Source organism: Mya arenaria, chromosome 7, assembly GCF_026914265.1.
Source record: "Mya arenaria isolate MELC-2E11 chromosome 7, ASM2691426v1".
Taxonomy (NCBI): domain Eukaryota; kingdom Metazoa; phylum Mollusca; class Bivalvia; order Myida; family Myidae; genus Mya; species Mya arenaria.
The window spans coordinates 45271095-45296071 of record NC_069128.1 but is presented as its reverse complement, the minus strand read 5'-3'; the positions used below and the strand labels follow the sequence as shown (position 1 = coordinate 45296071).

General features: G+C 34.1%; 1 protein-coding gene across 1 annotated transcript; it reads right to left on the bottom strand.

Annotated features, from left to right (window-relative positions):
- Positions 1-674: 674 nt before the first annotated feature.
- On the bottom strand, positions 675-24524 carry LOC128241177 (uncharacterized). The gene is made up of 5 exons (XM_052958140.1): positions 23637-24524; positions 19871-19933; positions 12641-12703; positions 3729-3922; positions 675-813 (listed from the first exon to the last, which is right to left on the bottom strand). Exons 1-5 carry the CDS (start codon positions 24522-24524, stop codon positions 675-677), a joined length of 1347 nt encoding a protein of 448 aa, XP_052814100.1.
- Positions 24525-24977: the final 453 nt, after the last annotated feature.

Sequence of the window (24977 nt, the reverse complement as noted above, 5' to 3'; positions counted from 1 at the left end):
TTAACACGAGTTCATTGGAATATATGATATCCAAAACAATTGACCTAGGACAGTATATGGACAATCGACCGAAAACGACTGTTTTCAAGTTCCCGTCAGGTTCAACATTTCGCTTTCTTATGCCCTTGAATGGCAACCTACTTTCATATCATTACAGAACTCAGCGCAACTTCGAACCTGAAGTAATTAAACATTTTAAATGAACTTCAATCATAACAGTGAACAAAACATGAACATGGAAAATGCCTTGTCTGCTTACTGATTATCATATTGTATTATCTAAAAAAATCAATCGATATTAAAACAAAGGTACTACATTTATCATGAACTACTGTTTCGTGTTCAACACTTTGTGAACGACATATATCCGGATACATATATATAAATACAAATAGTTCATGATGTTGAAATCATCCTATGTAGTTTGTATAAAAACATTTAATCGTTCGTATTGAAACAAATTCATGCCGTTATGATAAGTTCCAGTAACCATTCCAACTCAAAAGTAAAAAAAGTAGTTAAAAACTAAACTTGATAAAGACATTATGGTGAAATAGATTGTAGAGAGAAAGACTCCATACTGGCATACCATGCTATAAACAGCACAATAATACAAATGGAAAAGTACATTATTAGTCGGAGTATGACCATCGGTATCATAAGACTGATGAATGTTACCGATCATCGACAGTGAAAGTCTCTTCCATCTTCCAATCCTGCTTTACGTCCGCCTCTGTGATGCCTTTGGCAGCAAGTTCCGGTTTCAAGGTATGTACGTATTTAACGTAATCCGGATGCGATCGATCGAAAAATCTTAAAACATAGATATTGTTTAAAACTACATATGTGTTCAACGTATACCAAACTTGATCCGCAACTTAAAAAGATAGAAGGTAAATAATAACTATACAGACACAGTTGATCATGAAAAGAAAGTTCTGAAGACACTTTATCGTGTCCGCCTAATTGAGAAAGGACACGCGGGCCATATAAATATATGGATATATTTGTCAATAATATACATGTCTACATAATAAACTGTAAACAATACCTACAAAATTTAATTATGTTTTAATCAAACAGTATGATTAGGTATTACGCTTCTCAAATTGGATACTGCAGTTGATTTAGCGGTGATGTATTTGGGGAAAGTTCTATAATACTAATTTCTTTGTATAAATTTCTTTGCATTAAAGCGCATCCATAATTCAAATGTTATTTGTGTTAATTTAAGCAATCTTTATTACTTAGCAGACATGATATAATACCAAATCGTTCGACGGTATACACGCATTTGATTTATTTTACAGGAGTACTGTGATCGGATGCTCAACGTTCGTCCGTTTGTGATAACTGTTTCAGAGAGTAGAACTTAAACAGTACGTGGTGATGAGACTTCTAACACAAGCCCATAATGTCTATGTAGGTATGTGTAGAGTATTCGTGGTAATAATTTCTGAGGTTTTGACCAACAATAAAATGTACCTTTCAAATAGTTCTCAATGGATTATGGTACAGGTATAAGGACATTTCGAGCAAACATTGAATAAAAAAGATAGTGTAAACACTGCATTGCACTCAATCTTAATATTAAGCATAATAACACAAACATGCTATATGTCTCATATATGTTAAAAAAATGAAACAACTAGATTGATATTGTTTTTAGTCAATTGTTCTTCTTTCTTTAAAAAGCACTTTCAATGTTTGCACATATTTTGTGTAATCAGTTCGTGCACCTGATCGTAGAAAGTGGCCCTTTGTGTTTTCAAAGTTTTGTATAGTTTAACAAATTCTGAGAGAGCTGATCAATGCAATTAAAACTAGAAGATACAAAACGCCTTTGAAAAAAATAATATATCAATGAACTTTAATAATAAATCATAGTTATCATAAATGTCCTAATACGAGTACCTACAATTTGTTGACCAATTTTGGATTCATAAGGATGTGGCATGTAAAGAAATCAGTATTTGTGTTATATAGTTGACTCCTCTGCTATGTATCGTACTGCTTTTCTGTTACACGTTCCTTAAATACACTGAAACCTGTACAATTGTATTAACGATTACGGAGTGTAGGACTGAAATATTCTCCTGTCATGCGGAACAACCAACTGCCCATACAAGGGAACGTTAAAGCGCTACCGTACAATTTGACCAACTGTATGTGCATTTTTAACAGGATATATGATCCCATGGAGCACGCTAAATACGTCATTAACCATGAAAATATATGTTAATTATTTCACTCTATCGCATTGTTTCTTACTAGAAATATAATGGAAAAGCATCGGCTATAAAGGCAACACTCTTTCGGTTTATTAATTTACAATGTCATTTCAAACCAATGCTTAAATATAAGGATTTGACTGCTAACACACTCAAGAATCTATGGCGTCAATCGTATGACGACATTACTCCCGAGCTTAACGTGTGCCTTTGGATATATATGATGCAACTGTAAGTTCACTGACTGAAACACTATATCAAATACGAAAAAGAACAGTTGATGGAATGGGTATGCTTTCCCCACTGATTCGTATCTCGTTAATACATACAAACGGGTTGAAAAGACGTCAAGATTAGTAGTGCAGGAAAAACTGTAAATAATTAGACTAAGGAAACACACTCAATGTTACGTTACGAATATGGACCTTATTTTATACGAGGACAACATAAATACGTAATCTCATGGACGGCGACGTTGTGTTCTGTGAGTCGTATATATTGTTGTCATTATACTATTAATTCCATTGATGATACGTTGCATTAATTTACTAGGTACTTTGCGCATTCTTTTGTATAAGTAATTATATTAAAAGTCCATTCATAACGTTAGTTTGTTATCATCCGCAAATTTACCTGCATACACCTTTCATGCTTAATTGTTAATAGTTGATGAGTAGTCATTCAGTACTACATTTATTAAAAGAGTCTAAGGTAGTATCAGTAAGTGTAAAACACATCTTAACTATTCCTGTAATGAGCAATATGATATCAATACTTTAGATCGCCGTATTTTAGTAGAACTACACTGCCTTCTTCACCACGCTTCTTTGGTGAAATAACGATTGGCGATGAGTGGGGTATTTTAATTGAACAGCCAAAAAGTTTTGAAACAAAAACGTTTAAGAATTGGGATTGCCATTTCCGTAAATAGCAATCAGTTTTGTTTATTTCTAAGAAAATATTTATTGGAACATCGTTATGATCAATTATTTTTTGTCATAATTTACAGGTTCAAAAGTACCGTTTTCATTTGGGTTAAAGGGACGTTCATACATTGCCTTCGAAGTAGTTCTTGAAGTTGATATTTTCACTCTTTAGTTTGAAGTTTTATTTCAAATTTATATTTTAGCTGCTGTGAGTTTACTGATTAAACTCCTTATCTTACCAAAAAACATAATAGAAACATTCATGCGCTGCATTAGTTATTCGTCATGTAAATCTAACTAATTTTACCTATATTGAACCCCACCACTGGCCTATGAAAACGGTTTAGGCTTTCAAAAATGGCGTACCCTGACTACCACTTATAACATGCTTTAAACATATGATGCATATAATAACTGTACATTAAAATGCAATACCTGCATAAAAACGTTCATACATGACCCTTAACGTAACGGCATTCAGAAAATATTTATTTACTTCACACCAAATAACTTTTATCCTCTTCTGAACATTCTAAGCTGACTCGTATTATACTTTTAAGATTATTCTTACCCAGAATGCACATAACCGTCATACAATGAGATGCCATCCAGGACAACTTTTCCTTCCTGATCAATGGTAAACATCAACCCTCTCCTGAACGCCGCCTTTACCATCCTACATAGCAGCTCGCCCTCAGAGTCGTATTCCAAACGTCCTGTGAATGTGTCGCCTTTTATCGGGTTTCCAGGGGCCGGATGGTGAGACTGTAAGTAGGAAAGACGTGATTTTATAATTTATCCAGACTAAAGTTAAAATATAACTTGATTTGATAAGTATGCTGATGTGTAGTTTAACTATAAAATAACATATATCGAGTTACATATATACAACAAAAGATTGCACTGTGCTAAACGAACATGAAACAGAAATAGTTTCTATGTGTATCTATACAACCGTACGTACATAAACATATACGTATAAACATGATTGCAACCTAATGTTTTGAAATGAGCATGATGTAATCGTGGATTCCAAATTGGTTCCTTTATATAGGAACAGAATGTAATGTAGGCTTTATATAAACTGTCATATAAACATCGTGAATATTATGCTTGTGCTGCTCAGAAATATAGCGAATATTTATTGTGAATTTAATCAAATATCTACTGCAACCAAGGATTATACACTGATGAGTTTGAATAATTACTACTTTCCCGTTGTTATACTTATCGGGTCATAGTTGAATCATTTTACCAAAATATAAAAATTGATATTCATGCCGTGTTAGGTTTAAGGAATGTAATGTATACTAACATGCATTATGTAGTATAATGACGAACGTTTTATACGTATATGCAAGAAAAACATGACGGTTTAAACTTAATAATCAGTATGATGTGTTTTATAAACATATTATGAGAAAAGCTAACAGATATCTGAATGGAATTTAATTAATTAATATAAGTGCGACAATATATCAATATTGCTTAAATTTATTATTGGCGCAAAAGTGAACAGCGTAAATTTCCATATTATTTTTATATTTTGTATTTTTGTCTTACTCGTATTAATGTGTTTTGATATAAATTAAATAGCAACGTTAAAGTGTTTTTTTTTATTAAGGAAATAAATAATAATGTAAACAAATTCAAGATTTGTTTTAAATTCAATAAACAGCTATTACCGACAAATATTTTCAACTAAAAACACATTATCACGCATGGAGCAAAGCTTCCCTTTTTATAAGCCTATAGCCAAATATTAAACTTAATCATTTCATTCATTTAGTTTGTGCATCGTAGTACATGCAAACCTAGCAATCACTTTTTACGAGCGACATTACAATTGGTTAATTATATTCTATGTAAAAATACATAATATTATCTACTTAATGCGGATTTCAACATGATATGTGCCTTTTTTTGCATGCTAAAAATTTCCCGTGGCAAAAATAGTCGTATTGCATGTCATAAGTAAATGTATATTTCTCCCCAAGAGCTTTAAATGCATAGCAATATAATATTGACACGCGTGATGACATCAGCGAACATGACGTGCACAATCGTATACTTGTGACATAGACCATTCTTGTTTTGTGTCTTCTAGTGTCTTCTTCGTTTAATCGTCAATATGTTTCTAAATATATAAATGTATTTCAACTGAATCAGAATTAGCTAATTGTAACAAATGTATTCCCTGCTTTCAATACAATCCATTTATTTCCATGATAATGTAATTTCTGCATACCAAAACAATACACTTACATAGAAATGCGTTTAAGGATCGTTATGATTGTTTTGATTCCTAATTCCCCTTACATATATTTGGAAGGTTTTAGAGCTATTCTCCTACACCTAACAGACAGCCATTTAAGCTTAATATAAACCATTTTAATAATACATAATTTACTATGTATTATGCGTTAGTGTCATCACATTAAGATAAAGACTTTACTAGCTTATTATTGAACACTTGCGTTCAGTGTATCGTATAATGTATATATTCATGTTTTAATGCACTGAATGATGGAAAAAAGCCATTTAATAACTGTATTGCCAACAAGTTATATAATTTTCTACGTTTGAGTAAAACGAATTAGAAGAAAATAATGTCCATTGTGTATAGTATTATAACCGCCAGGTTGGTAAATTTGAGGTCGTACTAGTCCACCTAAATGGCCGTCAATGAGTCTTTTGACGATTTTTAGACTATGCCAGACTCGTGACGTCCACCATCCCAGCAAAAAGTAGCAAGCGGTGCTTGCGTAGAGGATCCTCGCGGCCACAATTTTTAAATTATCTTCGTTATAAATTCAAATTACTACGAAAATATTGCTATTAAACTCATATTTGTTTATGTCATAATGCCCAAAAAACATGTTCAGGTACTATAATGCACTTACATGCATCGATTGTATCCATTAATCCGTAAATCTAGGACAAATCTGACAGGTTGTGTACATGTATGAAAAGGGGGAAAATGTTTTCGAATGTTTTGGTCGTTAATAGGTTCGGTTAAATAACACTATTTTAAATGCAACCATTTCAATGCGCTGAACGCTAACGTGTTTGATGTGTCGAGTTGGGAGAACATAGCTTATTCGCCTATGCATTACATTTTTATGAAATATGTATTTGAATGTATCAATAAAGGTTATAAAGGGAGAAGTAGTCACAATTCAGTGAGTAAGCACATAGTTCACGTTCAACCGTGATACCGCGCATTTAGGGCTTCAACATTGTTTTCTACATACTACGTATCAAGTCAATACATATATGTAGAAATTATTTAAAAATAACTTTTCTTTAATTTAAAGGTAGTTTTTGTGACGATATATGGATAAGTCTGGAGGTGACTTGCCGGGAGTCTAGAAAGTGATTCTGTGTGTCTATTTGTTTACTTCTACAAGCTAGTGAAATATTTCACACATACGCGGATTGCTTATAAATTTATGTACCGGTATGACTTATACAGGCACAAGATAATACATATAACTGTGCACATAAAACAACAACAACAATAACACAGTCATTTCTTGATTGATACATAGAGACAGTACAAAACATAAAACTGTATAGATACAATGACTTGACTACAAGAGAGGATTGTGCATTTCCGTCATTGACAACATCACCATTAGCAGCAGAACAGCAGAAGCAGCAGCATAGGTTACTACTTTACTATGTCTAGTATTATACAATATATTATAACTTAATATAAGAAATGGATAACACGTTATGTGAAACATATCGGATTATCAATATGATTATGTGCAAATACGCAGTAAAATCTAATGACTTCAAAGAGAATACGCATGTTCCTTTTAACATGGTGAGTAGTTTTGTCAATTTGTAATTAATTAATTAATTGATACTACTACTACTACTACTACTACTACTACTACTACTACTACTACTACTACTACTACTACTACTACTACTAATAATAATAATAATAATAATAATAATAATAATATAATAATGTACATATCTATTTGTAATGATAACCTGCTGGTCTTTGAGCAATGGCGGGATAATGTAGCACATGGATTTTCCATATCCAATTGGCAGCAAAGCAGTCACATCTCTGTTTTCCAACAATGCCGTAATAATATTTACTTGTTCGTTCTCAAGTTCAAAGTTAAACTTTTACCTAACGGAATTGTACAATATTTTAACAGTATCAGCAATCGCAATGATAATGAAATAACATAAGTTGTCCACGAAAGGATGGGATGATCAAAGCGGGAGCTGCGAATGGTTTACATGGCAAATGGTGTAATGTTGTCAGTGTAATGTATTTATCAGACCCAAAACGGGATGGTTTAATATAGCTTTATTACATTCATACTCATGATCTTGAATCCAATCTATAACTGAACTATCAACATGCATGCAACTGTTAGCCAGCGTCGGGCTTATCATACAAAAAGATTCTCCACTACAAATGGCCGAGTGGTACCGAGTGATTAAAGAAGCAGCCGCCAAAAGATGAACACTGGAGGGTTTTCGCTTCACATGCCAAAATTATTTGATGCTGATACCTGCACTGATTGTTTTCATCTTGGTGATCACATTGAACATTATTTATTTTTTCATTTTCCTTTAAGATTTCTTAGAATCGGAATAATGCAAGAAATATATTGAATGGATAATATTTAAAAAATGCAGTGTGCTACGTGTTCGAAGATAATTTCTACAAGAGCCAAAGGGTACAAAAGAACACCATTGGTGACGAAGAAACGATCTGGTGATGACATTGAAGATGTTTTTGATATTTTGACTACATCCACATCCGAACCGCTTTGATCAGTATTTCTGTGACATGAAATATCACGGCCTCTAAACGCCAGCTTTATCACTTTACGGTGGTGCAAAGAAAAAGAGCTGTCGACACTTCCGTGGTGGAGCTGTGCCCTATGTGTACATGAACAAACGTGAGTATGATTTATATTTTATTTGATGATTTCATTTTACGGACATTTTTCGAAAATCGGAGAATGTGGTGTAAGAACACTTCTACTGTAGGCTGGTTACTATTTCGTTTCAAAATTGTGCAAACAGTGGTGCCAGGAACTTTTCTCCCGAATCGGACTTGTGCATATTTTGAGATCTGATTGCGTAGCAAGTACATTTCGGTGCTTACACATCCCGTAAGAACATTCTCACGCATGCAAACATAACTGTTATGTAAAGAACCTATGCCGGAACACAACAAAACTAATAAGCACTTCTTAAAAAGGAAAAATGCACATATTTATAAAACTGGTGGCGCTGTTGCCCTAGTGGTTGCGCTGTCGAATAGTGGTGGCGCTATCGAGTATGTTTTGCTCTTGAAGTAATATAAAAGGTTAACGCTTTTGGAATGAATACAAAAGTTGCTATGTTTATCATTCATTGGACATTATGCTGGTTATGCATACTACTTGCGGAAAAAAAAACTTCTACGCGAACCACCTTAACCTTTTACTGAAAACTATTTCAAAAACAAACGGCTAGGTGCTGATTGAAAAAACGGGCAGTGATTTAGTTCTGTGTGAACCTAAGAAAAACTCCATCGCAAACACTTAAAGTGATGAATGAAGCATCGAGTGAAACTCCAGTGCAGCGAATGCTCGTGTACAAGTGGCACAAGCGGTTTAGTGAGCGGCGGGATAGCATTTGTGACGACGTGAGGTCTGGGCGACCGGATTCAAAAACTATGGAGAGTGACGTCTATGCCGTGAAAAACATCGTTCACGCTGATCGTCGAGTCACTCTTCATGAAATATGCAAGATGTTGGACATGAGTTTTGGGTACGGAGGATAATGAAAGACAGTTTGAAAATGATTCGAGTGGCTGCGCGTTGGGTTCCACGGCTGCTGACAATAGATGAGATGAGCAAAAGAGTACGGGAATCACGCCGATTCTTAGCTCGGTACGGAAAGGAAGGAAACCGTTTTCTTGAGAAGATGAAACATGGCTGTTTTATAACGACCTTGAGACAAAACAGCAAAGCAGTCAATAAAAGACTACCGGTTCCCCGCCTCCGAAGAAGGCACGATCATCCCGTTCGATAGGAAAGCATATGTTCATTGTCTTCTTTGATGTGCACAGTGTTATTCTACTCCATGCAGTTCCGCAGAGCAAATCCGTGCTTACTATACTTAGGTAAAGTGTTAAATAACAAAAATCATTTTAATCAATATTAAGTTCTTGATAAAATCTGTATAAAACAATGTTTAAAAACGTCTATGATAAAAATATATGATTTAATAAGTATTAGTTTTAATTATGATATTTTATGAAGTACGCAAAACGCGACAAATGCATTATGTGATAAGCCTCAATTATGTTCTCCATTTAAGGTTTTGAGGCGTGACTTGTACAGGGCGATGGCATTAAAAAGACCACAGGGTTGCATGATGGGTGGATTCTTCAACAGGATAATGCACCAGTGCATAAATCGGAGGAGGCCCAGACTACCGCGACAATCCAGCTTGAAGCGAAGATCCTTCTCCACCCCCCTTTTTCGACGAACCTAGCAACCTGCGATTTTTCCCTATTTCCGAAATATAAATGTGAACTGAAAGATAAACGCTTCAATGAACTACAGAGTGAAGCTCAGACACGTCCGTAATCTAAAAAGTCAGAGTGGTTCAGTGACAATTACCGGCAGTGGATAGCGAGACATCGACGTTGTATTGCCGCGAACGGCTCTTACTTTCAGAAGTTATGACGTTGAAGTCAGATACTGACGTTTGAACTATGGGGACTGTAATGATATTGATATGTATCACATGCTAAACCTTGTTTCCCATTTTCAATTTTTTTATAACCACCATGTTTGTTTTGTTGTAAACTATATTATTTAGGATTGGTTTTATTGCTGATGGTAAGAATAATGCATTTCCCTTCGCACGTTTTATAAACCATACAAGAGGACCTCTTTTGCATTATTTTCAGTATCTCAGAAACTTTTATATCTCATTTGCTTCTATGGTCAATATTCCATCAATATATATATTTTTTAACAAATCGTTGAAGACGTTCTGTTTTAATATGCTCAAAAAGGAAATGACTTCATGAACATGAAGGTTTGACGTCACACTCTAAATGAAAAGTGTTTACATTGAGATTCTGACTGGATATCATCTAGTATGCACTCTACTTATAAACCATTATCCGCGTACCAGGCGATTGTCTTTAAAGGGTTAAAATGTTCTGCAAAAATAAATATATGAAAGAAAAAAGAAAATTCTTAGCACATCGTAATGTCTAAGGATGTATTACTTTTACTTATCAAAATGTTAAAACGAAACATCTTTCATACAAATTTTACATTTACAAATCGTGAACGGGAATTTAAAAGATAATTTGAGGTAGATATTTTGTGCTGCACTTAGACAAAACGTTTGAACAGTCCGAGATTAGTTATTAAAGATAAAAAAACCCAGAAAGGTTAAAATGGTTCGTAGCACAAAAGCAAGAATTGAATTATACAAACTATTACATGACCCTGGTTTGTACAAGCATGAAACTTTGACTTGTATAGTTAAGCTTGGACTATGCCTCTTAGGATTTAACCTCAGTCGTGTTGTTTGAATTATTCCCCCTTTCCGCCCGTTTGCCTTGGTGCTAACCGTTGCCTGATATGGATTTTTTAATCAAAATAACGCTTTACTTAGTCTAGGATAACTATTTAAATATAAAAAAAAAATCATTTTTGCTTAGATAATAAGTCTGATAACGACAGTGTTTCGCAAAAACGTAGGTAAATGCTCACACGTATGCGATAATATATTTCAAAATGTATTAAACTGTTTTTTGCAAATACTTTGTAGCTTCAAACACGTGATTTGAAATAAATAATTAACAACATAAAACAATTACCGTCTGAATGCCATCCGGGAATCTAAAAACCAAGTTGATGACAGGCCATCTTCTTTCATTGCTGATATTGATTTCAACACTTCCAGTTGGTTGAGTCCCTAAGACATAAAATGAAATTTAAAAGAATGTCAGCTCCATAACGGATTTGATCACATCTAGCCATATGAAAGTTATTTTAGTAGTAACACAGCATTTGAGCAAATCATCTCGGCGAATGGTTAGTTGCACCGCATCTTTGATTGTTTTGAACATTGATTACTGTGAAATCATTAATGTTCGTGGGTCATTAATGTTCGTGGTTTTCGTGGGTAGGGTGATCCACGAATTTAAGATCCCACGAAATATTGACCCTTTATTCACTTTTTTAACTGCCATGTTATGTACATACTAGTTTATTCGTTACAGAAGTCGCAGTATACTTAGTTTATACCTGTCTCACTGTATATTTTACTATCATTGTTTTGTTAATATTTTATATCTGCCTTTAACAAATAATAAACCAAATCAATTAAATGTGTTTTTATTAACCAAATAACAGAAGCACGTGTTTAAACGTGTGCTGTTAATGAAAATCTCCAGGTTTACAAGATGTGCGTAATGAGCGTCGGTACTCGATTTTTTTATTTAATGAAATAATTAATCGATTACATTGGAGGTAACTGAGCAGCCAACGTGACAAAGTACAAAACAACGCGTTCAATATATTTATTAAACAAAAACGTGTGAATAGATATTGAAATGATCTTGTTTTCTCAAATATACGCACCTTTTCGGTGTTTTCACAGTTTGCAAAATTCTTAGGTATTCCATGGCTCCCCCTATCTGTATTTAGATCAGGATACATCTTCTTTTATGACCTTAATTCCCAATTTAATCGATAATTGACCTGGGTATATGCACTAATTGGCATCTCGTACCACTTTAGCGAGTGTCATAAACCGTGTGACGTAGAAGACGGAAATCACGTGCCAGCGCGTGGAGATTATGCAGACGATCTAGGACGATCGCATATTCGATTAGTTTTTTTTCAAAAATGAAAAACCACGAATTCAAGTACCCACGAAATTGTATGTTGTCGGCAAACCACGAACTTTCATGCCAACAAATATAAAAGATTTCACAGTACCTTAATCGCATAAAGAACGAAACATTCCTGTTAGCAGATTTCAAAATTCATCACCAAAAATTACACTAATCAAACCACGAATCGTACATAACAATTTTATTTATATCATTTTGCAATATTTACTATGATTATGTCATAATGCATTTTAAATGTAAGGCACCTGTACATTACGTACTTTATGAAAGATAACTTACAGTTTAAGCTGTCTTTGATCTGTGATAACTGTGCCTTGACTAGTGCCCCCTCCTTCAAAGGGAGAAAACATGGATGACTGTATCCGTGTGGTAATCGAAAGACAGACATTGCTTAAAATATTTGAGACAGCGTATTAACGTCGGATATGCATTGATATGATTAGAGCACTGTCTCGAAATATTTAGCTATGTGTTATGGTATCAGACTCGATAATTAATAGTACTGAATAAGAACGGATATGCATACTTTTTATCGTTCGCTGTGAATGTTTCGGAATAAGAGGTTTTACCTGTTCTGAATGATATAGGTCTTGTTTAACTCGTTTCAGTTCATCACGCAGTTCCGTCTGTGTCTGGAAAAGTGAATGAATTTGTAACAATACATATCAGTATGCATAACGGTTACTATTTCTATTGAATACACTTAAAGCATAATACTGGGACCAGTTTCACGACAAAAATAAGACGAGAACATATCTGACAGCCTGGAAACATCAACATAATAAGTATCCAAACAATTGGAAAAAAAGCTTCATTTCTCGCTGCATAAGTGTTCATATGTCGTGCCGAATATTGCTTGTTTCATATTTGTCAGCTGTTTTCCCAGTTAATCATATATGACAACTGATTTCCCAGTCAATCGTATTTGACAACTGGTTCCCTCGTCGATCATATTTTACAACTGGTTTTCCTGGTAATCAGATTGGACTAAACGATGGCCTTTATGAAAACAAAACCGTTTAATATGTTTTACTACGTTTTTCCGCATTTTAAGGTAAGTACATGCTTGTTTTGTTTTTGTTAGGTTGTATAATATATGAAAAACAACGCCAACAAATACAAAGTCTACAAAAACTGTGTCGAAAGGCTGTGGATCAACACACGTTAAGCAAGAGACACACAACGTGTATAATACAACAGACAGACCGTATATGCATGTAGAAACTGTTTTAAGATGATTCGATGCGGGTTGTTGTTGTTGTTGAGTTTATTTAGGTCTGCCCGCGCCCTATAATGGCTGCATTATGGCTTGACCCAGTCACATCTCCAAGTGTGACTTAAACCGAATTTTGAAGCCAAAAGGGAAGTTTTACCCCCATCGGTTGATGGGATATTCGTAAAAGGAGTAATTTTTTACCCAAAATGCCGCAAAACCTGCGATGAATGACATCTAGGGAGGTCACACAGCTCTGAAAATTGGATATGGTTTCATTTCTCCAGTCTTAAATTTGATATTGCATTGTATCTTAAAAAACATTTACGCGTAAGAATGGTATTGATTTAAAGAATGGGCAAGACTCACGGTCAGTTCATTGACAAGAAAGTGTTGTGAGAACAGGACTTTTTGCCCACTATATGTATTAATATTTCTACTATATATATATGAACTGACCACTTTGTTGTCGATGCACGGCTATTGCCTCACTATTTACTTATTGAAAATTCTTTAAGACCAGAGAGTGCGTTGACATTACTTGTTTTCCCTACATGTTTTTTTAAATGTTCATGTACATATATAGAGAGGGTTACTATGGTTGTTTTAAAAAACAAATAATAATAATAATTAATAATATAAAGGTTTTTTTTGTATTATATATATATATATTTTCAAAATTTAAATATCTTTAAGTGAATGAATGAATTAGGGCTAGGATCAAAAACTGTTTTTCCTAACAATAAACCTGGACCAGAAGCGTTATATTACAACACCATCACCTAGCATAGCATGTAAAATCATCATGGACCTCTAATAGTACTATGGATGTAACGGTTTAAATCGGTAGAATTGTTAACTCAAAATGTCTCTATACAGTTTATACCGATATTGGTTTTCTTTTTTGACAACTTCGCCCGAAAAATAATTTGGTTTCGTTTTAGGTTATGGTGACTTGCATTTAATAATTTATGGTTAAATCGATGTATATCATCATACTCCTTAATACCTCATCCTTTCATGTGAAAACGAAAGAAGAAAAGAAAAGAAATGTTTTGTCACCATAATGTAGATTGAAAATCATTGAAGTAATTTACAGCTACTAAAAGTAGTAGAGATCCAATTTATACGCGTATGTTTCGGTAATTCCAAAAGGTAAAATATGTAAAACAATAAATATTCTATATACATTTGGCTGTAAGCTTAGTATTTTGTTCATCGTGTGAATCACTATCGTGTGTGTCGCTTAAGGTGCCGGTTACCGTTTCGTTCCATCTATAGTCATTCTTGTTCAATATAATTTAATGTGTTTGTAGTTGTCAGGTAAACCTGCCATATTTGTTGTTCGTAATGAACGTATCTCTAAGCAAGGCGCCGGAGGGGATCGTGATACCCCTCACTAAGATAAAGTTTTACTTATAGGGAATTATTTTCTAAGCTTCATTAGGATGTTTGAGCAGTCATTGTATTACCACCCTTTTGAAAAGGGCCCCAACAACAGGTACACGGCGTATACAATGAACGTGCTTTATATTTTATTTAGAAAAAAAAAATGCTTTCTGTTTCTTTTGGATGTTAAAGCAGTCATTGTATTACAACCCTTTTAAAAAAGGCCCCAACAACAGGTACACGGCGTATACAATGAACGTGCTTTTTATTTTATTTTGTTTTATTTCTTAAGTTATTATTAATGTATGTTTTTTGCTTCCTTGGGATGTTAATGCAGTCATTGTATTACCACCCTTTTGATAAGGGCCCCAACAACAGGTACACGGCGTATACAATGAACGTGTTTTTTTATTTTTAGGTTTTTTTTAATTGTTTTTTTTATTATTATTATTTATGTTCTTTGCATTCTCGGGATGTTAAAGCAGTCATTGTATAACCACCCTTTTGGAAAGGGCCCCAACAACAGGTACACGGCGTATACAATGAACGTGCTTTTTATTTTATTTTGTTTGATTTCTTAAGTTATTATTTATGTGTTTGTTTTTTGTTTGTTTTTGTTGTTGTTTTTTTGTTTGCTTCCTTGGGATGTTAATGCAGTCATTGTATTACCACCCTTTTGGAAAGGGCCCCAACAACAGGTACACGGCGTATACAATGAACGTGCTTTTTTATTTATTGAAGATTATTATTTATGCTTTGTGCTTATTATTGATGTTAAGACAGTCATTGTATTACCATCCTTTTCAAAAAGGGTCCCAACAACAGGTACACGGCGTATTCAATGAACATGTTTTGCATATGTTGTTTGATAAGTGCTGTGCTATTTAAACCCTATTTCTTATAGAACCTTTTGTTTTGTGTGGTATTAAATTAAATCAGGTTCGGGAAACAGCAGATGATACCTGTCGATGACTGACATATTTAGTTTCAGAAGTTCTATTTTCAGGCTTTCTCGTTGTTCCATATAAGTTGGGCATTTAAAGAAAATGTGATGGAATGTTTCTTTGTCTCTGCATTGGATACAGCAGTCAGTATTTTTATAATTCTCAGCAGCTAGCATACTGGTTTCTACACGAATTCGTGTGTAGACTTTATCTTTTAGTGTATTAGTACTATATGTTTTGATTGTAGTGTTCATTTCCCCATACTCAAAGCTGTGCTCAAGTTTTTATACTTCAAAGTCTCTTACAAATTTGTTTTTTGTTTGTTTCTTTATCCAGCTGCATGCTTCAGGGACGCTTAATTTGATGTTTGTTCTTAAACCTTGCCTTGATGCTTGTTTTGCAATTTTATCAGCAATTTCATTTCCTAAGATGCCTATGTGACTAGGAATCCAGACAAATGTTATTGACACTCCTAGATCATGAGGCAGTGTAGTATTATTAAGTATTTGCTGTAAAATTTCTGGTCGTGACCTAGAATAGCTTGTTTTTATTGACATGAGTGCACTTAAAGAGTCTGATAGTATTGTTACTTTGTTGTGTATATTGTTTGCTTCTGTTTGTTGTTTGCTGTTTTTCTCATTTTTAGTGCAAGGTCTATTGCCGCCAGTTCACAAGAATAAATAGAAAGGCTGAAGTCAAATTTTAAACCACATTCAAAAAGGGATGTCATATTTTGAGATAAGCCTACTATCCCGGCCCTAGCCAAATGGAGGTTCGGGTCTTTGCTTCCATCCGTGAAGACCTGCCATGAGTTGTAATATTTGCTATTGATGTGTTCATTTACTATTTGGCGGTTAATGTTAGGGTCCTTTTTCTTGTCTATAACTTTTGTTAAGCATAAGTCCATATTGAGTTCTTGTTTATTGATTAGGTTTAAGATTCGATGCGGGATTAACTAGTTTATAATATATAGGCGTCACTTTTGTTTCGACCTTATCAACAAAGTGTTTAGATTTTCGATTAAATGGCCACAGTCGAAGATACCATACACACGTACGTAAGATAAATGTTCAACAATTTATGAAGTGACCAGCCATCGATACTCAGTTTGGTGTTTTAGCTATAGTGGCGAATATTTTGTTTACAATGTAAATATGAAATCTTTTCAGTAAAATTTAAACAAAATAGTCATAGGAATGTATTTCCAAAATTGTTTTCTCCCGTTGGCTACCAATTTGATCTCAGTGAGGTTATGGCAAACTGCAATCGGAGAATTTTCCATATGAGCCGATATTGGGGAAAAACATTTATTTGAAAAAAAAATCCATTAGGCCTACAAAAAATATGTTTGTTTTCTGTAACCCGACCTACCGTAATTTTTTACCGCCGACCTCATTTTTTTATACCCCAAAATTCGAAAAGTAAGATTTTTAGCGGTCTCTGGCCTGTGATGACAACGATAATGTAGTAGTGTCCGAATCGTCGCATAGTTACAAACGTTTCCGGTTTGACAAGTTGAAACAATGGCAGCAATTAACACCCGAAGTGACAAGTGATTATCGATCTGGAATGTGATCGGTAACCATGTCAATTAGCAGCACTCAAACCCAATGACTTAATATTAACTCCGCCCATTATGCAAATTAACGGATACCTTCCGCTTTTTCGTTAAGTGCGATGATTTTGAAAAACAACAATGCTAAGATATATTTTGTTCATTTATTATAAGTTGTTTATTATATCTCCGGTTAATTAAAAAAGATATTCCTATAAGTTTTTAGTTAACAGAAAAATAAACATTTTTCGTACCACATGGTCTAAAAAGCGCGGGAAACAGGTGCACGCTAACTTCCTGTCAATTTTAATGAAAGTGAAAGTAGAACTCCGTAGATAGTCGTCAGTGTTAAAGTTAAGTTCTATTACAAAGCAGAATTGAATAACAGTTATGGTTATGCCATTTATGAAAAATATGATGTTGCAATACTGGCAATAGGAACGTTGAATGTTTTTGTTTACTCCCGGAAAAAAATATAAACCTGAAAGTGAAACTGATACTTAAAGTAAGAAAGATGTCGTTGCAACTAAACAATCACTGGTGCATATTGGAAGTTGACAAAGATGCACCGGGTTACATAACGAAGATGCATTAACTAAATAATATGTTCGTCAGAGTCAAAACATATTTTTCCAAGTTTTGACTCTCGGAATTTTTTAACCACCGTAGTTCAGAAAAGGAAAAAAAGGCACGGTCTTCTATTGAAAGTTTTATTGATTATTTTTCATCGTGCTTGAGATTTTTACAGAATGAACAGTGGATCTAATGCAGCAGATCTTTTTAAAACACTGGAGATTGTTGAAAAAAATAAGTTGTGGAAACTATTAAAGGTACTGTACGTGTACTAGTTTTGCTATTTTACTGTTTAAGAAAGAAAATGGTATTGCTATTTTATTAGTCAGTCTAAGCTTTTTTGTTGATACTGATTCTGGTAAATTTAAACATTTTCCAGTCCAATCTATTATTTTACCTTGTTCGCTGCCGAGTCAGCAGGTAAGGTTTAAGTCACGGTCTAAGCAGTAAACAGCGTAGACCAGGATATTATTACACAGTCTATTCTTAAATATTTTGTGCAATAATATCATGTTTTATTATTACAAAATGTATGTATTTTGAAAGTTTTGTTTAAAACATTTGCCAAAAATAAATTGTCTAAATGCTATTTGTTTCACTCTTTCACTGGGTTATATTGCAAAGTGTAAAGATGAACTGCTTCCCTGGTGAACATACTAACAATGCTCAAAATTGCACATAATGTTGCTACCGCTGGGAGTCGAACCCATGGCTTGCCCATCAATAGGATGAATTATACAACTGAAATAAATGTACAATGGCTGTCATGATAGCAGTTTTAGCTTATTAGTGGCAGAAAGATTGAATCTATATATTATACTGAATTATTTTTAATATAATTCATCTGAAATAAACATGAATATTGGCTCATTCTGACATTTAAAAACAATCCCTTCATACCGACCCATCATTTTTTCAGCATGTTACAGGAAACAGACATATTTTTAGGCCTTATTTATGGACTGATTTGTGCTGTTGATATCAATCTCGGGTGATTAACTAGTTGGGCCGAAGGATTCCACGCCAAATTTTTCAGATTATGACAGTTACGACTAAAATACCTTATTGAAACAGCCCACAGAGGTTTAAAGAGGTCAAGAGGTTATAAATAGCGTGACCAAAACAAAACCGGTAAAACCTGTAAACTTAAAAATATATAATATTTCCTTCTTTTACTTACGCCACTAGAAGCATGTTCATATTGAGGGAATGGTATTCAAGGAAACCTGAGGATAAACCTGAGACAAACAACATTTTCAATCCATCTCGACAATTCGAAAATCAAAATTTGGAACATTATTATCATACACATGAGCAGATCGCCAAAAAACAAAGAAGACGGGTAACTCGAAAATCGATAGTAATAGCGCTTTACTCAATAACTTCAGTCATTTCTGCTTATAATTATTGTCAAAATCCTACGAACATTCAATTATGTCAAAATGGCCGCGTTGCGTCTTATGGAAATGACGATTTGTTCATGTCCGTAAATAAGTACCGTTTATGTTTTGTTTTGTGCTGAAACATTTCATAATTGTATCGGTATTAGCAATTTGTTTATTTTGTAAGATATATGAACGCAAATCTTATTTTGATCAATATAGTGAATTCTGTAACTTATGAATTAACTCGCTGGAAAAACCTCCCTTGACTTCGATACACAAAAGTACGCTACATCGTCATACGCACAAGCCATTCCATATTTGGACATTCGACAGAGGTAAATTTAAATCATTACAAATTGAAACCGAAAAAATAAAAGGAATTCATAGTAAGGTATATATTAAATGGAATATTATGATATGACGCATTACTGGTGACCGGCTACATGTCTCGTTTGGGAAAGCTGGAAAAGCGTCAAATTATAACTTGCCTTATGTTTTACGTCAGATTAGTTGCTGTACCTTAATATCGGAGTTTCATTCGATGAAATATGGCGTTTTATTAGCAAAATAAAGAACAGTTAAATTTCACTGCAAAATAAGAAGTGAACATATTAATTGTACCTTTTCTACTTGACATTTGAAAAGCATTGATTTAATTTAGTTTGCCCGTTTTACTCAGACTTCTATAGTGTCATACATTTATTCACCTACTTGTCAAATAACTTTTATAGAAAACTTACCTTTTCAGATTTCTCTATGTCCTGTTTCGCTTTCAGTAATTCTTGCTCGAACTGCTTTCTTGTCTGAAAATGGCAAAACGGCAGGATATTATTACGTTAGCAGTTTAAATTGGACTCTTAGAACAGAATTTTATATATATATATAAGATGACTATGTATAATGTACATCTAAACTGTTGTTTCGTAATAAGGGTTTACTTATGCAAGAGGTTCACTATTTTGGCTTTTCTGTAAATCTTTGCGAAAATATTCCAAACAAATGGTTGTAAGAGGTTTTAGCTTCTCTGAATGAGATAGGTCTTGCTTCACTCGTTTCAGCTCATCACGCAGTTCCTTCTGTGTCTGGATTAGTGTAACATAACATATAAGTATGTATAACGATTATATATTTGTATTGAACATATTTAAAGTTTAATACTATGGCCAAAAACTAGAACAAATGTTACTACCTTAATTCATAACGTCAATTTTTACAGTAACATTAATAGTCCAATCAGGAGGCTAAAAGGGATTCAGCTTTTTGTAGAGGAAGAATCTCCAGAACAGCTTCAACGATGTTTAATTCTAAGCATTTTATAAAGGTCTTATTAGTGTGTTATAGGTTTTGAAATAACGAATAATCAAATGAAATATTTCAAAGGATAACGACAAAAGTAACTGATAAGCATAAACAGTTTATATACACAGTCGTGAATAATTGATATAAAAGTGTTATATACAATGGCGGAGAGTACAACAACTCTTGTTTTTAGTAAGCTTGTGATTATTTAAAAAAAAATGTCACATAATAATTTATAATTGGTACAACGAATAAGAAAAACAAAAGAGATAATTAAATTTTAATTTGTATTGAAATGATAAAAAGAGCTGTCACAGAGACAGCCGCTTTTCAGTTTAAGGATTGAAAGGTTTTGGCAAAACATGCATGGATCACTGTTAGATTAGATTTCAGTGCAATATTAACATATATGTTGTTACATGAAAAACCTTAACCAGAATTTGAAGTTAAATAATAAAGGGCAATTATTTTGCATTAACTGCAAACTAGAGTTATCTATTTTAGTTAATTAAGTAGGTTGGATGGTTGAGTACCATTGTACAAAGTCTCAATGAAATACCTCAAGTAGTTGCTGAGATATTAACCCATGTGTGCTTGCACGCAAAACCTTAACCAGAAATTCTAAGTCGAATAATAAAGGGCAATTAATTGCATTAAATGCAAACTAGAGTTATCGAACTTGGTAAATTAAGTATTTTGGAGGGTTGAGTTCAATTGTATCAAGTCTCAATGCAATACATCAAGTAGTTGATGAGATATTTACCTATGTGTGCTTGCACGCAAAAGCTTAACCTGAATTTTTAAGTCAAATAATAAAGGACAATTATTTGCATTAAATGCAAACTAAAGTTATCTAACTTGGTTTATTAAGTAGGTTGGATGGTTGAATACCATTGTTTCAAGTCTCATTGTAATACCTCAAGTAGTTGATGAGATATTAAGCTATATGTGCTTGCAAGCAAAAGCTTAACCTGAGTTTCTAAGTCAAATAATAAAGGACAATTATTTGCATTACATGCAAACTAAAGTTATCTCACTAGGTTTATTAAGTAGGTTGAATCGTTGAATACCATTGTTTCAAGTCTCATTGCAATACCTCAAGTAATTGCCGAGATATTAACCTATGTATGCTTGCACGCACAAACTTAACCAGAATTTCTAAGTCAAATAATAAAGGCCTATTAGTTTGCATTAAATGTTATATAACTTTGTTTATTAAGTAGGTTGGATGGTTGAGTACCATTGTATCAAGTCTCAATGCAATACCTCAAGCAGTAGCTGAGATATTAACCTATGTTTCGTTGCACGCAAAACCTTAACCAAGGTGTGACGCCAACGCCGACGCCGACGCCTGGGTGAGTAGTATAGCTCTCCTTATTCTTCGAAAAGTCGAGCTAAAAACAAAATTGTTCAACAAGGATAACCGTTTGTATCTATTTACATATATTTACCACACAATTTCCCATTGCTTACTTACATAATCACCTATGCCATCTCGCATACTGTTTTAGAGTACCATTCTTTTCTGAGATATAAAGGATGAAATTTGAAGCATAGCTCTATGTCCAGGACGATTTAAAACAAACTCTAAATGATAATTTAACTGACAATTATTGGTTTTCGAATAATACAAGAAAAGCAACCCAAAAAAACAAAATCTACAAAGGATCTGCTGAAAAGCAAAGGACCATCAAACTTTCAACGAGTGACAAACACCGTGTATAACATCAAAGACATACCGTAAATGCATACATGAACTGTCTAAAGATGATTTCGCTGTGGGTTTAACAAATTTATAATGATAAAGCATCGCTTTTGTTTCGACTTTATCAACAAATTGTTTACATATTCGATTAAATGACCACAATCGAAGATACCACACTCATGTACGCAAGATAAATGCTAAACGTTTTATAAAGCTAGCAACCATTAATTTCAGTTAACATACTGTCTATTGAAATATATCAGGGTACCGCCTTTCAACAGCCAAGAAAATTTTACACGGCGCTTTTATTAGTCATGATTACTTAACATTTCACTTGTACAAAGATGCTTCGAACAATGCATTATAAAGAAAATAAAACCTTATCAAAGCCAGCATCAACAAGACACCGCAAATCATATAAACTCATACAATGAATTAAACACAAAAATACAAGTTCAACGATCATATAAAGATATAACCTTATTTTTTCATTAATATTGTAAAATCAGTTTGACGCAGTGTTGTTTGTACGTTGTGTAGATGTCTATTAGTGTATAGTAGGCCTGCGAATTAGGTCTTTAAACAGGGCCTTTGTTTAAGCCTTTAGCTTTTGGACTTTTTATGGTTGTTTTTCATGTTTTTACAAATTGCAAAGCGATTATTTTCGTTATTTCACATTACCGATATCTACACATGTGGTGATAAGGTGTGTAAGCGGTCCGGTAGCTCAGTCGGTAGAGCACTCGCACTGATAGCGGGGTCCCGGGTTCGAGCCCCGGTCTAGCTGCACACATTTCTCACTTTGTGACATTTGTCGCCCAACGAGGGACCGTGGCGGTACTGTTTGGCAGCATTACGCGCTTTCAGTGTTAATTATGTATGTTTCTCAGCACTTGTGTTCATCTAATTCGAGGACGAATTTCCAGCTTGCGTGGAAGTATGTCAAGGTACCGATACCAACACATGTGGTGAGGAGGTGTGTAAGCGGTCCGGTAGCTCAGTCGGTAGAGCATTCGCTCTTCGAGCGGGGGTTCCGGGATCGAGCCCCGGTCTGGATGCACACATGTTTCACTCTGTGACATTTACATGACATATAAACATCTTCCAAAAATGTGTTATCATTATTGTTGGACTCAGTTTGAAAATTAAGGTTGTTACAAACGGTTAACGTAGTAATGCGTACATTGTACAAACCTTTTCTGATTGATCCAAATTGCATTTAGCTTGATTCAACAGTGCGGTGAGCTCTTGCCGTGTCTAAAATCAATCATATAACCTAAAGCAGTGACAAGCCAAAATTAATCACAATTTAAATATTATGTTTGATATTATAATTCGCAAAGTAGATAATCATTGATGATTCAACAAGTAAACAACTTCGTTAATTGAACATTCGTCATATATGTTGATAGTGATCTTGCAATTCAGATTAAAAGCGACATATTGCTGGTAGACATTATTAGTGTATTTGGCACTTAAATAACTGACACCAAAATCGATACCTTGTTTATTTCTGTGGTGGATGTGGCATAATCGTCGGAATTTCCATCGTCGCTTCCAGTAACTTCTTCATGCAGTTCACAGACTTCCTCCAAGTCCTCGAACAAACAATTAAGTATAACTTTGTTTTGTTTAAAGTCAATCCCTTTAAAAATGTACTTGCTTTTGATTTCTTTGAGGTGGGATCTAGCTTTCGAAATATCTTTCTCAAAATGTCTTCCCATTAGGTACAAGTAACCAGCCATATTGTTGTCAACAAAATCATCAATATTTGTTTCTTCATTGGCACACCACTTGCTTTTCTCATCACACATTTTAGTAATAAGGGAATGGGCACTGACGTTTTTGGAATGTCTCATTGCTATTCCGTCTCTAATATTACTTGTCAATTCATCTACACGTTGTTTAATGCTATTGCCTAATTCCATACATTCTTGCACGCATTTATCAGCATTATTCTTGTAATTCTCCTTACTGTGTTCTGCACTAACTTTCAACAGCAAAATGTCATCTTTTAACTCATTGAACAGTGATTTCATCGTGTTGACTTTATCGCAGTCAATTTTAATATCTTCATCCAGCAGATCAACGACTTCCTGCACGCAAGATGGATGCTCAGAATGAAGGCAACTACCACAAATCATCGATTCATGAGTTTTACAAAGAAAGATAGCTCTTTCTGTCGGATGTTGCTTACATCGCTCTTCTGTAATGTCATTCCTAATTGCTGCATGGTTTTCCTTGTTCAACACGTTGATAATGTGAGTTCGAAATGACCTTCCTTTCTGATGAATACGTAAGCAGGCTTCACCGACATGCCCACATGTATCGCAACTTCCAACAGCATTTTCCTCTAAGCACATTTCACATTGAATCGGTAGTGATGCCATATTTTATATGAATAGAGGCTCAGTGGTGAATACGGATGAATTTAAACGTTCTTTAACATGCTATGCAAATATGACAATATGTTATCAGCATCGTCATATGAGTACATGTAGAACAGATAGTATCAGTATTTGAATAACAACGAAGATTATGAAGATAAATATACAATACGAAGTGAGTTCTAAAGCAGACACTGTTTAGAGAAGCTTGAAGGAAAATTATTAAATTGTTCACCTACCATGCACTCCATAAACAGCAAATAACAACAAACGCTCTTGCATCTCTTTTTTGTATATGACTGCTTTGATGCTATATGGATAACAACATTCAAGCTATCGGAATGCCACATACCATGCTAATTGAATTATAGAAAAATACACATATTATGTCCGGACTTCAGTTTCGAATTAAACTAAATCATCGAAATATTTTTTTCTAAACATGTACATTACCGG

Bases quoted from the DNA above. Each gene is read 5' to 3' on its own strand.
- LOC128241177 (XM_052958140.1), bottom strand. From the start codon at position 24,524: ATGGCATCACTACCGATTCAATGTGAAATGTGCTTAGAGGAAAATGCT. The intron at 12,704-19,870 runs GTAAGTTTTCTA...TCACTTTTCCAG, and splicing joins ACATAGAGAAATCTGAAAAG to ACACAGACGGAACTGCGTGA. The intron at 3,923-12,640 runs GTAAAACCTCTT...TCCTACTTACAG, and splicing joins ACCTATATCATTCAGAACAG to TCTCACCATCCGGCCCCTGG.